Here is a 12345-nt window from a genome sequence, read left to right as displayed (position 1 = left end):
ATGATTCTATGATGTGGAAAATAAACACATGTAACACTTCACTTTCTGATCACTCCCCACTACATGGGCACTCTTTTGGTAAATGAAGACAATGATGGACATAGAGATGAATTACCTGTCTGATCCATTCCATGCACATTCAAACTTGTCAAAGATGCAGTCATTTTCATAGAGGGAACACAACTTGCTCCTAAGGTAATCATGGACCTGTTTCAAAGAAAACAGCTGCTGTTATTCTTGGAATAAAACTAAATATAAAGCTCCACAACCAGCCCCCCACACTCTGCTTTATCTCCCATGTTCACTTTCCAAATATGCTGCACAGATTGGTAGCCTTGCAGAACATGCTGTATTTAAACCCTAAAGAAGCTATCTGTACTTTTCCACAGTCCAATTAACCTGGTGCTACAGGATTATTGTTGCAGGAAGGCACGAAGCATACCTCCCTCAGCAGGCTGCAGACCACCCCTCTTCAACATATTTGCTTCCTGCTTGGGTGATTTTCTCAGTGTTAGCCTAATTCCCAAAGACATTTCACCAGCTGATACCCTGGATGTGCTAATTAATGTGCAAGAAATGTAATTTAAATAGTAACAAAAATGTCATATTCCAAGATAAGCGGAGTTTTACTTGAGGCAGAAAGAACTTGGCTCTCTTAAAAGAACCTGTATGTATGGTATTACATATATTTGGGTAAGGTATTTCAGAAGTCAAATACAGTATATTTGTAGTTGCACAGGCTGCAAAGTAGAACACTAATTTAGCCCAAGGATATCTCCTACTTGGCTGAGACTTAAAAACAACATTGTAAATTCTCACTTATATATATATTTGAAAAGTGGGACTAAGCAGCAGATCTCTCCTCTGGGCCACGCATCTCTGCTGAACAAGAGTTAGAATAAAGAGACAGCTCTCATACAAACTGCTTCAATCCTTTGCTGAATTTGATTAGATTTTCCTTCTGGATGATTGGTTTCATTCCACAAGGAAATAATGAGCTAGAAAATCCCTGCCTAGACGAATTTACTAATGCACTTTCACTCCTGGTGCTTTCTTCTAGCTGTTGTAGGAACTGTAAAACAAAGACCTGTGGATGGCCTCTCAGAGCACACATACCAATCCCATAGCCAAGGGGCATAATTTAGCTCTGACATAGAGAGGTATTGGTTCTTGCAAGTCCAGGGAGACTGCTCCTGCCCATGGATGCTCAGCATCCTTCTCTGGCTTGAGGGCATAAACATTTCTTCTGGTAGCTTCTATCAGAGCAGATGAGGGACAATGACCTTTCACTTACATTTTCTTTAACCCGTTTTCAATAGCCAAATTGCACAGTATCCTAGGAATATTTGTAATGTAAGGTTATTAAGGATTAGAAATTTTAGTTATGGATCAATTTCCATTAATAGATGAGTGAGGACTGACTTGTATATCAACAGATGTCTTCTACAGCAATAATAGGCAAATGGCAGATAATATATTTCACAATTAAATGCATTTACCCTCATGGTGAATAATAGGTCAGAACATTTCAAGCACTGATGCAGTTTCTTGCACCCTCTGTAATTAAATCCTTTCATTTTATCTTTACTTCAAGCCTTGCTATGTTAGCAGTACAATTTCCTTTATCATCTTTGTGAGCTCCAAACCCTTGGAAGTAATAGAAAGGTTGAGTAAGGCAGAAGGAAGTAGTTGCATTTGCCGCACTGATTGTCATTTCTAGGTCTTCTTCTTGTTATCATTTTCAGCAGCCATCTGTCATGACCACTGTCACGTATACACCCTTTGCAAAGTGCATCCAAATCCACAGCTTGGAGCTGTGCCTTTCTATCACTCTGTCAAAAAGCATTTTGCAGTTCCTCCTTCAGATTTCTTACTGATCTCTTCAAGGTCTCAGGTCCTTTTTGTTGACTGACTGTCTGCAGACTTGCACTTCTGCCTTGGACAACCAGCTTCCTTTTCATGTGGACCCTAAGACTGCTGTATTTGAACACATTTAGACCCTCATAGTGACTATAAGAAACTAAGTGGAATAAATAAATTCTCCCCTTGTTTACATGTTCATCTGCCACTACCAATTGAGGGTAAAATCAGATTTGCCTTGTCTGCTACATATAGTCCTTACCACATATGAATAGTACTTGAATGTAAACTAATTCACTCCTAACTGATTACAAAAGACATCCGTTTCTTCACTGCCCTGTTTTAGGTCAGACCTTCATGAAATTATCTAGTAATTCTGTGCTTCAAACTGAGAGAGCAACACAACTACACAGGGAGCTATTTCACTGGAACTGAATAGTCACAATCAGAAATTGCACTGGTGTGACATGTTAGTCCAAATCCCTATGCAACAGACCCTGCTAAAAGCGGATCAAGCCATTATCAGCTATGAATGTGTTCACCTCTGGCTGTTGCTGGTACGGTTCTGCTGGGGTGATTGACCTGGCAGCATCAGAAGAGCATCCTGTTAGGTAGGGCTGCCCTGCAACATTCAAGCACTGACCATTCCACTGTATTGCTCTTTCAGTGCTGTCCAGTGCATCATACATTGCCTTTCTGCTTTCATGTGAAGCAAAACCAGGAGAAAATCATGTTGAATCATTGTCAGCAGACACATTTCAGCAAGGCTGCAACAGCTGCTCTATGCAATAGCATTCTTTTAGCCACAGCAATGGTAAGCAAAAGAACTTGCATGAGGAATTTTTTTTTGTGTTACTAAAATTGTAACCTGATAATGAAGCAGTACAGTTACAAACTTTGCTCTTCCTTACAGCCCTGCGGGGATATCTCCTGTTGTGACCCTCCTCATGAGTCTCACAGCTAAGTGGCTACCATGCAGTGGATGAAATGAGAAATTGAATCTTTTAATGAATATCTTTTACTCTTTTAATGATATACATGCCATCAGGATTATGTGCATGGATAATGGTCGCTTTATCTGTTGCCTTCGGGTGATCTGCCACAACAAACTTTTAGAGAGATTTCCAAGTTTATACAGGAGATTTAGTTACGTGAGAGAGAAATGCCACTAAGACAAATTATTTAAAAGAGTAATTGAGAACCCTTTGCTTAAGAACAGAATTCTCTACTCTCTGCAGCTGAAAACCATGAAAGGCTGCCCAGAGCAGCTGGACTGTGTGAATCCTATGGAGTCCTGTGCTATTGGCTTCCAAAAGCCGATGAGTTCCAGATTCTTTAGCCCACTGTAACACTCAGCAATGCATCTGTGTAGCCTTTACATTCTCAACATGGAGAAACATAACTTTCTAATTGCCACCACTGTTGGATCTCAGACAGATTTAAAGGTGGCCAGCTTGTTTCATAGCTACCTACATGAGGAAATATAAGCAGATGTCAGTCAAGACAAACAGGTTGGCTTGAGCAGCTATTCCTCTCCAGGGATAAGACTGCATACTCCAATCACATACGTATAAAATAATATATTATCTAAGTTCCCCAAATCTGAGCTGTGATTCTGTTATATAAAACACAGTCTCGCCCTTATCTTCCCACTCCATTTTCACAGCATATCAACATTTCTAACACATTTAGCATTACAAGTGCTGCCATTTTCAGAGGAAAACCAATTCTGTAGTCTTAAAGGTATAGAGGCTCAGACTTTCCAACACTTACAGGAGATACACTGAAGAGTATCCACTGAAATGTAATGGGTGTACTAGATAACACTCAGGCCCACTTTGTCTACTGAACACTAGCTGATAAATATCCTCAACATCATTGATGTAAAATTTCAGTTGTTTTGACAAGACATGCTACCAAACTCTCATTACATGTTACTTTAAATCAATTTCAGCTATAATCATTGTGAACTACTGTACCACAAATGCCATTATATAGACAGAGAAAACAAGGGATCGTTCCAGTGCTGTCACAGGACTATGTCTTAGTAAGCCCTACGAGCCAGATGAATGATGTTTTTCCTGCTTTGCATACTCTTCTGTAGGTAGGTTAACATTTTTTCTCATTGTGCTTTCATAACAAGCAGTTTCTGTGTCACAGATACATTTTTCTTCTTCAAAGCAGAGTTAAAAAATGTAAGCGCAGCCTTATATTGCCAAACAGAACAGATGTCAGAGTACAAGCTCAGCTGGCTGGAGCCACTGGCATTTTGTCTGGATAATATCACAATGAATTCAGGCAACCAGATGTGTCTGTCTGGCATTCAGGAACTGCTGTGTCAGTGGTGATGTCAGGGCTGAACTGATTGCTTCTAGAACTAGGCACAAGGGAGAAATGCATAGATGAAGTTTTTAAATGAAGCTCTGAAATGACAAAGGTGTAAACTCTCAGCAGTCCCAGCGGGAGCTGAATGCTAAGAACACACAAAATCCTTTCCTCAGTTACTTTTAAATGTTAATAGTGAAATACATCATTTGAAAACAGATGCCAAAGTGAAGAGACAATTTCTCTTGTTAGAAGCATCATTACCTTCATGAACCCAATCCACAGTGAGTGCTACTCTCACTCCCCAGGCCATACACTTCCTTACTAATGCTGAAATTACCCTTTTCCAACTACAGTGATGCCACTGTGAGGATTTTAACCACAGCTCTCTTAGCTAGTTGCTTCTCAGACCAAGAAATGAGAAGTTTAGGAAAGCATTCCTAAACATCCCAGAAAAATACTGTGTTTTTGAATAGTGACCTGCTTTTATGTTGTTGCATTTTAAGATGTAGGAGATACCTACCTGGTATGTTTCTACGGGCTTCGTTTCCATGTTCAGATCCCAAACTTTGACAGTGAGGTAATCTCTCGTTAGCATGTATCTACCACTGTGACTGAATTTGACATCTGACACTGAAGAGATTATTTCTGAAAAGAATGATCTGTTACTGGGGTCTTCTGGTTCTTCATAAACTGTTGAAAAAAAAAAGAAGCAAGAGAGAAATTAGAATTTTATCAAAAATTGCTCTGTTGTACAACTGAACTGTGCATTTCCTCTGAAACATGTACTTCAATGTACCAAGGAACGTGATACAGAATGACCTATATTCCATATAGATATATGCACTTAGTTTATTCTTTATATAAAAATACAAACTGTAAGCTTTAAGTATTATAATTAACCTTATAACTAGGGGTCCAAAGCATCACTTTGGGAAATGGTGTAAATACAGCAGTTAGTTGACTACAGCTACCTTTAGCAAGGCAGTTCACCTATGGTCATCCTTTCTGGGGTTCGCATGTCCTCTTCCCTGTCTTAACCAAAATTGAGGTGTCCCTGTCACACAAAAGGTGTACATGTGGTCTCACAATAGGGTTGGCATCCCCAGGAAGGGTGGTTACTGAAAGCCTGCCCTGGTTGCCAGAGCCAGCTGGCCAGTCTGCAGGCTGCTCACCAGTCATGTCTCAAGACATCTGAGACTAAACACAACAATTTTGAAAAGCAATTGCAAACTGCAATTACCTCTTCCTGAGAGGTGAGCAGAAAATGGACAGTGATTTGATTTACCATGTGCATACATGGACTGCTTGATGTGCAATTGCTGACAGTTCTGGAAATAACTAACCTCACTGTACATGCTGGTTAGCTGTTCTGTGCACTGCATGATCCAACTAGGACCACAAAATATTGCATACAGTATTTCCATAGAGGGAAATCCAGCTCCTGCAGCTAGGAGATGGTCATTCCTGCTCAACTGTACACAATGATGCTGGATGACTTACATTGAATTGGAGAAACTTGAAACAACTGGTACTAGTGGGCTCTGCTTCATGTGTTACGGGTCCACCAAGGTCTCTCCATGGTCTTCCATTTTGGTCTTCTCCAAAATGCCTGCACTAACTCTAACCCTGCCTACAAGGTGCCTACAGCAAGTCTGTTGTCTTTCTGCAGGTATCTGTGGCCATGTGATCCAAATGATCTCTAAGGTGAACTTTCTGCTGAAGTCAGGCTTTCAGGATGTTTCAATTCTCACCAAAATCAGTGGGGTTTCGGCAGCTATGTCTAGAATATTCTTTGAAAATTGGCTATTTGGAGTGTCATTTTCAGGTCTCAAAAGCAGGTGAAGAAAAGCCATGCGATGAGACGTGAAAACACGCTGAAAGTAGAACAACTTCTTACTGTCAGTCAAAACAAAGGTTGTTTTGTAGTCCAATGGAACATTTCTCTCTCAACTAATTTATCCATGACTATGATTCAGCCTGTTGAAAGCAACAAGGTTACGGTTTCCATCAGGTGAAATAATATTCTGCTGAAAGTTAGGGGTGAGCATGTGGGCGAAATATGTGGGGTAATGCAAAAAATGATGGGCAATTTTCTTTGGGGGTGGGCAGTGGAACACAGCCAGGCGTGCACATGAGAATGAGGTCTATATTTGAACATGTACCACACATCAACATGGTAACGAACTACTTCAAAAAGGGGGAAAAACTTTTCTTTTCAGACAGGCTGTAAACGAATAACTTTAAATAGCTCTGTAAAAATTTGCCTAGACATTGTGCAAAGCAGGTATTTTGTAATTATCCTGTCAGGTTTTCAATAGAAGCCTGACGAGCACAAAGCAATTATCATTTCTCATACCTCTTCCCTTTAATCTGTCCAAACTCTGTACTTGGCTGGCAGGAATTTAATCCTCCTAATTATGATGTGAAGTTGCTATTAAAACCAGGAAAGAAAAAAATAACCAACTACACACTAACTGAACTACACCTTCATTTATAGCTGAGACATATTTTCTTGGCTCTGTGTGTCTCGTCCAACTGATTAGGAGTAATATTTGCACCTGGATACTCTGTATTTTATTAATTAATGAGATTAAACCATTTCATCCTTTATCTGCACTGTTTATTGCTTTTCTATTCTTACCACAGTAAGTATTAGAAAGACTTAGATTAATTAATTTCAGAAACTAATGCAGGCATGAAAGCCTTGTATCATTACAGAAAGAAAGATAGTAGAAATTTTAGTAGCAGCTATTCTTTGCAGATAGTTCCTATAGTCAGCGTAACCAAGCCAAGAAAATTGTTACAGGAAATTAAGCAGCAGCTCCCAATGTTACAGAGAAAGCTTAGCAAGCAGCAGCAGATGCCTGAGCAACCAGAACAAGGCACTGGCCTCAGTAAACGAGATACGGTGTTCTTGGATCTTGGCTATTTCTGGTTTAGAATTGATGTAAGGTTATGCATACACTGCAAAAAAGCATAATCTGCATTCAATTTGGCTACTGCAGGTTGAGTAATTGGAGACAGAATAGCAGTGACAGCACATGACTTGGACTTCAGTTCAGGCAAGCAATTTAAATTCAATCCTGGCTTCCTCAAGCTGATAGAAGAAAACATAGTGCTTGCCTACTGTTTGCAAAGCCAGGCTTACCAGCCTGCACTGGAACACACTTTCTGTTCACTACAGTTTAGACTTATCTTCTGGAAGCTGCTTTTATTCCAGGGGCAATCTGCACCCAAAACACCAACCTTCAAATCTAGCATACTTTTCTGTACTTAAATAAATCTTGTTAGACCAGGACTCGGAATCAGAGCTTTACTGAAATTTGATTACAAATTTTATTATACTCTTTGAATAACTTTATTAACTTCTTAATAACTAACTTTTGCCATAAAAAGGGTATTTAACTTTCATTAATATTGTTCTTGATGACCTTCACTGTGCTAATTATACGAAAGACACTAAGCTACCTGCCTAGTTGCAAACTAATGAACATAGGAAGCACAGATGGTGTGGTCTGCTGAGCTTTAACATGATACTGCTCAGACTTAAATATGACCCTCATGACAGGACTGTGGAATAGAGAAATACCATGGGGATTATGGATGGAAGCTGAGCATATCTCTGAGTAAAGCCAGTGTTGGAGAGCAGCCTCCAAGGAAGGCACCAATCCTGCCCCTTACTCCACTGGCAGATACATGGGTAAGCTGGGAAGTCTGCTTAGGGCTCCCATCAAGCTTATGTTGCACTCTGGGTGCTGCCATTGCAACTTCCCATTTATTTTGATATGGGACTGATTCCACAAACTTGAAAGCTGTACATTTTGGACAAGACATATCCAATGAAAAAAATCCAAACAACAAACTAATCTTCAATTCTCAACAAGAACTAATGGCTGACAAAAACTACTGCTACGCATGTGAACGTAACTTTTTTTACACATCTTGGTTTTTTAGTTTTAAATTAATTGCAAAAAATGTGATACTTTGAAATCCCACTGTAAAGGCCTGAAGAGAGACCAGGCAGTCACTGATAGTATCTTCCTCTTCAGCTTCGCCAGCTACCTTTGACTGCAGTACAATATTCCATTTTCCCCTAATGCGCAACTGAGAAAGAGGGATATCAAACTACCATTATCCCAACAATAGCCAAAAATAACTCAGCCTCAGAAAACATAAACCCCCATGTTCTCATAAAAGGTTTTTCTCTTTCTTTGTCCCATTTCCAAAGATGCATATTTTTGATGGAGTCATTGCTATTCTCCAGACTTCAGCACCACTGAAAATTCGTCTGTAGTTTGCCGAGCAGAGCTTTAATCACTGCAGGGTATAAATTCTGGCATATGTGAACTTTAAAAAATAATAATGCTAAAAATGGCTTATATGGTGGGTGCAGTGTCACAGTCTAATGTGGCATACAAAACTGTATTCCTCCCAAAAGCCATTGCAACAAGAAGTATACATAATTCTCTACATTATACTATAGGTCCCCAGTTAATGCCATAGATGAATTTTTGACATTCCTTCCACCTCCTCCTTTTCCTCTTATTTTCACCTTTTGCCTGGATCAAATAAACACACCAGCACTCAGAGAACTGCTACAAGGCAGATGGTTCCAATATACAAATAGGAAGAATGTTTTTAAATACGCAAAGAAGAATGATCTATTTAAAGGGAAACCAATAACAGTATCTGAGATAATAGGGGGTAGGGTTTAGAAAAGCAATCTATCTAATGTAATGAAAGTTTATCTGGAGCTACTTTTTATTTTCAAGCTGAATTTGATGGGATAAAAGAAATGTGAACTGTACTCAGTTAAACAAATCTTTCATTGCTTTTAAAAGAGAGGAACATAGAGTATAAGCTTTGGCAAAATGTTGTTATCATGGCCTGAGCACTTGAGGATAACTGCAGGTGTTTACTGTGAAATGCTAGTACACAAAACAAAGAGAGAGAACTAGTAAGGGAGAAGACCCTCAATGATAAAGCTGTGTACTCCTTAAGGCATAAAGATATGAACCTTGAAAATTTCAGTTACTGCCAATGAACAGTAGAACAATGGATAAAACCAACTTTCTGCTATTACAAAGCCAAATATATTAAAAAAGAAAAGAAGAATCATGCTGATGTATATTGTAGATTATGTGACTATCTGAGGGTAAACAAAAAAGAAACCAGGGAAAACTTGGAAGATGAAAGTTTATCAGCTCCACAGATTTGGTAAGAAATTCCATCATTCACAGGATAAAATTATAAGCAGCTATAAAAAGTCCTTCCCTATAGCAGAAAAACAACGCTATTTTCTTTCTACTTATGAACAAATAATAACTTACTGAAGCTTTTTTCCTAGATGATACTGTTTGTAGTTTGCATTCCATCCTGAAAACTTCTGGGTTTTAGAGCATTTAAGCATTGTTACTTAGATTGAAATTCTTGGAAAACCTGCACCATGAAATAAATCTCTGTCCTCATCCAAAGACAGTTTGTAGTTAGGCTGAATTTAGGACTTATTACAGATAACCTCTGGGTTACACAGGTACACACACAATAGGTGTATTTCAACTGGACCTGGAAATACTGGACCAAGTAGTCTCTCAGTGGCCTTTAAGCTCCATAAACATAGAAAACAGATGCAGTCTCAAACCAAACAATTCATCATCTAAGTTAAGTCTCTCTTCCATTTCAAATCCCACATGAAAATGGCTGCAGTACGTGATTAAAATGTACTGGGAAATGGTACTTTGAAATGTATGGAATTTTACCCATCTTTACAGACTAACCACAGCACCATGCAAAAGGAACAAGAACAAATATGCTCTCCTGATAGCCGATAAATACTTTTAAAACATTCTTTTGTTTTCTGGGATCCATGGTTATACTAATTAAATGTTTCTCACAAACATGATCCTAAGCTAAAAATCTTATAAATGTTTTCATTATACTCTAATGTGTTTAGATGACAAATTAGCACCACTCCCCAGGACAGTTGTGATTTGCTGTACCACATATATTTCATAAAGTTTAGTACAAAAACCCCAAAAGCTAAATCCATTGAATTTATTTTAAAATACTAATCACATCCATTTATTTTAAGTCCATTACACATGCTTCAACACAGCAAGCTTTAATTTTTCTATGTAATTTAATTCAAGATATGCTCACATCTTTAGCTATGTGTAGTTCTGGTCTTATCTCTAGTGTGTTAGAGGTCTCAAGACAACAAAAAAGTTGGTAATGGCAATGACCAGAAGTATCAAGTTACTTCCATGCAGGGAATGACTAAATAGACTGGGACTCCTCAGACTAGGAAAGACTGAGGGGTTTGTAATTAAGAGTGGCATGGAACGGATGAATAGGGAACGACAGTTCACTTTGGACACTGTCTCTTCCAATCAACAAGTAGGGGTCACCAAGTGAAGCTAGGAAAGGGTAAGTACAGAGCAGATACCTTCATAGCGCACCTAATTAAGCTACTAAAGACTTTACTGAAAGATATTGTGAATGGTAAAAATCATACACAGGTTTAAAAGGAACTGCACAATTTTAAGGAAAACAAAACAAAAAACAACCCTCAAACCCAAACATCCATTTGAGTATTGTAAAATGCAGTAAGTTCACTTTCACTAAAGTCCCCAGTTTCCAACTGCAAAGTGCAGTCAAACATTTGCTGTCAAACATTTGCTGTTGATGTCTCTATCGCCCATCAGAGCCAGAATACTGGGCTAGAAGCACCTCTGGTCCACACAGGTATAGTAATTATTTTGCATTGTTAATTAAAAAAAAGAAGATATCATACAAAAGAGTACCTGAGCAGATTCTAAGTGAATCAAAACCAACTGCAAAGCTCCTTTTTAAATTCATAGTCTCTTTATACCTTTTAAAGCTTCATGGTTTATGATAACAGTTTGATTTACCAATATTACTTACTCAGTATTTCACTACCTCTGAATGATTTATTGTTTGGCATTAAGGCAATCCACTCATACATTCACCTCCTTCAGAAATTCTCTTCCAAAATCAGGATGTTCTGCAAACATGACAATCTTGCCTTCATGGTCTACTCTGCTTAATATGGTTATATACACATGTGGGAATTTTTAAGTCCACCTTCATAAGCAATCTAAAATACAAGTTTTTTTATACTTCAGTATAAATATCTAACCACAATCATTTAACTTTTTATATTAGCATAGTCTGTGGTTGCTGACCGTGTTTTAAACTGAAAAAGCAGAATGTTTTTATATTTCAGTTTTCCATTTGGTTTTATATAATTCAGGTTCTGGCCACTTAAGACGCCATTTTCCTCCTTTGAGTGAGAGCAAGTTTCTGAAGCTACCGCCACATGACAAGGCTGAAATTCCACCTCCTATATAGCATTCCTTTATCCAGTGACCCAATATTAAAACCAGGCTTCTCATCAATACCTCTGGAGGGTATGGCTTTTAAAAGTGAGGCCTCAAATCAATAGTTAAGAATCTGTTTTGCCATCTGCAGCGAGTTGCTGCAGCTTGTCACAAACCACAAGGGATGGTGCATTAGTGCTGGAAGGCACAGCCAGATCAATAGCTGAAGATCACTGGGGGCGAGCTTCACTACAGAGTAGCTTATATTAATGTAACTTTACCAGTGAGTTTGTTAATAGAGAGAGATGGTGCTAAAGAGAGCAAGGAAGTGATAAAAATGCAAAGCTAATCTAGAAGATCAAGCCTCTTTAAACCTCAGTCTCACAAAGACTTATGTGTGTGTTTAATGCCACATGTTGTGAGCAATCCTATGGAGTTAATGGGACATAACACTACTACTCCTCTAAAGCCAAATTCATGCGTAAGCCTTTCCGATCTCCATACACAAGGTTAGTGACAACTGGGGGGGTTTCCCCCTATGAAATAGGATTTTGAAAGAATAATGTTGGCTTTATGAGATGCTGAAAAATGGTATTTGTCACTATTAAAATATTAAGCAAACAAGACAGGAATTTTAATAGACTGAATAATTAAAGCAATCTTACAGCAATTATTTGCTTTATCTCTGTGTGGCTGGTGGAGAGGGGTTAATGAAACACCTCTTCAATCATAAATCATTTACCATCACTTCAGGCTTTTCTCTTTCCTTTTACTATTTGATAGCTGGAAGTAGGTAAATCAGGGTAGGCTTTTTTCT

At 38.6% G+C, this 12345-nt stretch overlaps 1 protein-coding gene across 7 annotated transcripts in view; it reads right to left on the bottom strand.

The window, feature by feature from the left end:
• PPP2R2C (protein phosphatase 2 regulatory subunit Bgamma) overlaps positions 1-12345 on the bottom strand; it is a 201242-nt gene that overhangs the window by 10487 nt on the left and 178410 nt on the right. For all 7 annotated transcript variants that reach the window (XM_061468598.1, XM_061468637.1, XM_061468650.1 and 4 more), the window contains 2 exons: positions 4709-4878; positions 116-207 (listed from right to left, as the gene is read on the bottom strand). In XM_061468598.1, coding sequence (XP_061324582.1) covers positions 116-207; positions 4709-4878 — 262 coding nt within the window. The remainder of the gene's footprint in view (positions 1-115; positions 208-4708; positions 4879-12345) is intronic.

The sequence above is a fragment of the Pezoporus flaviventris genome, unplaced genomic scaffold (assembly GCF_033815535.1).
Source record: "Pezoporus flaviventris isolate CSIRO_AGI_PZ_B2104156 unplaced genomic scaffold, CSIRO_AGI_Pfla_v1 ptg000002l, whole genome shotgun sequence".
Classification (NCBI taxonomy): Eukaryota; Metazoa; Chordata; class Aves; order Psittaciformes; family Psittacidae; genus Pezoporus; species Pezoporus flaviventris.
Note: the sequence above shows the minus strand (reverse complement) of the source record. Positions and strands in the feature narration are given on the sequence as shown.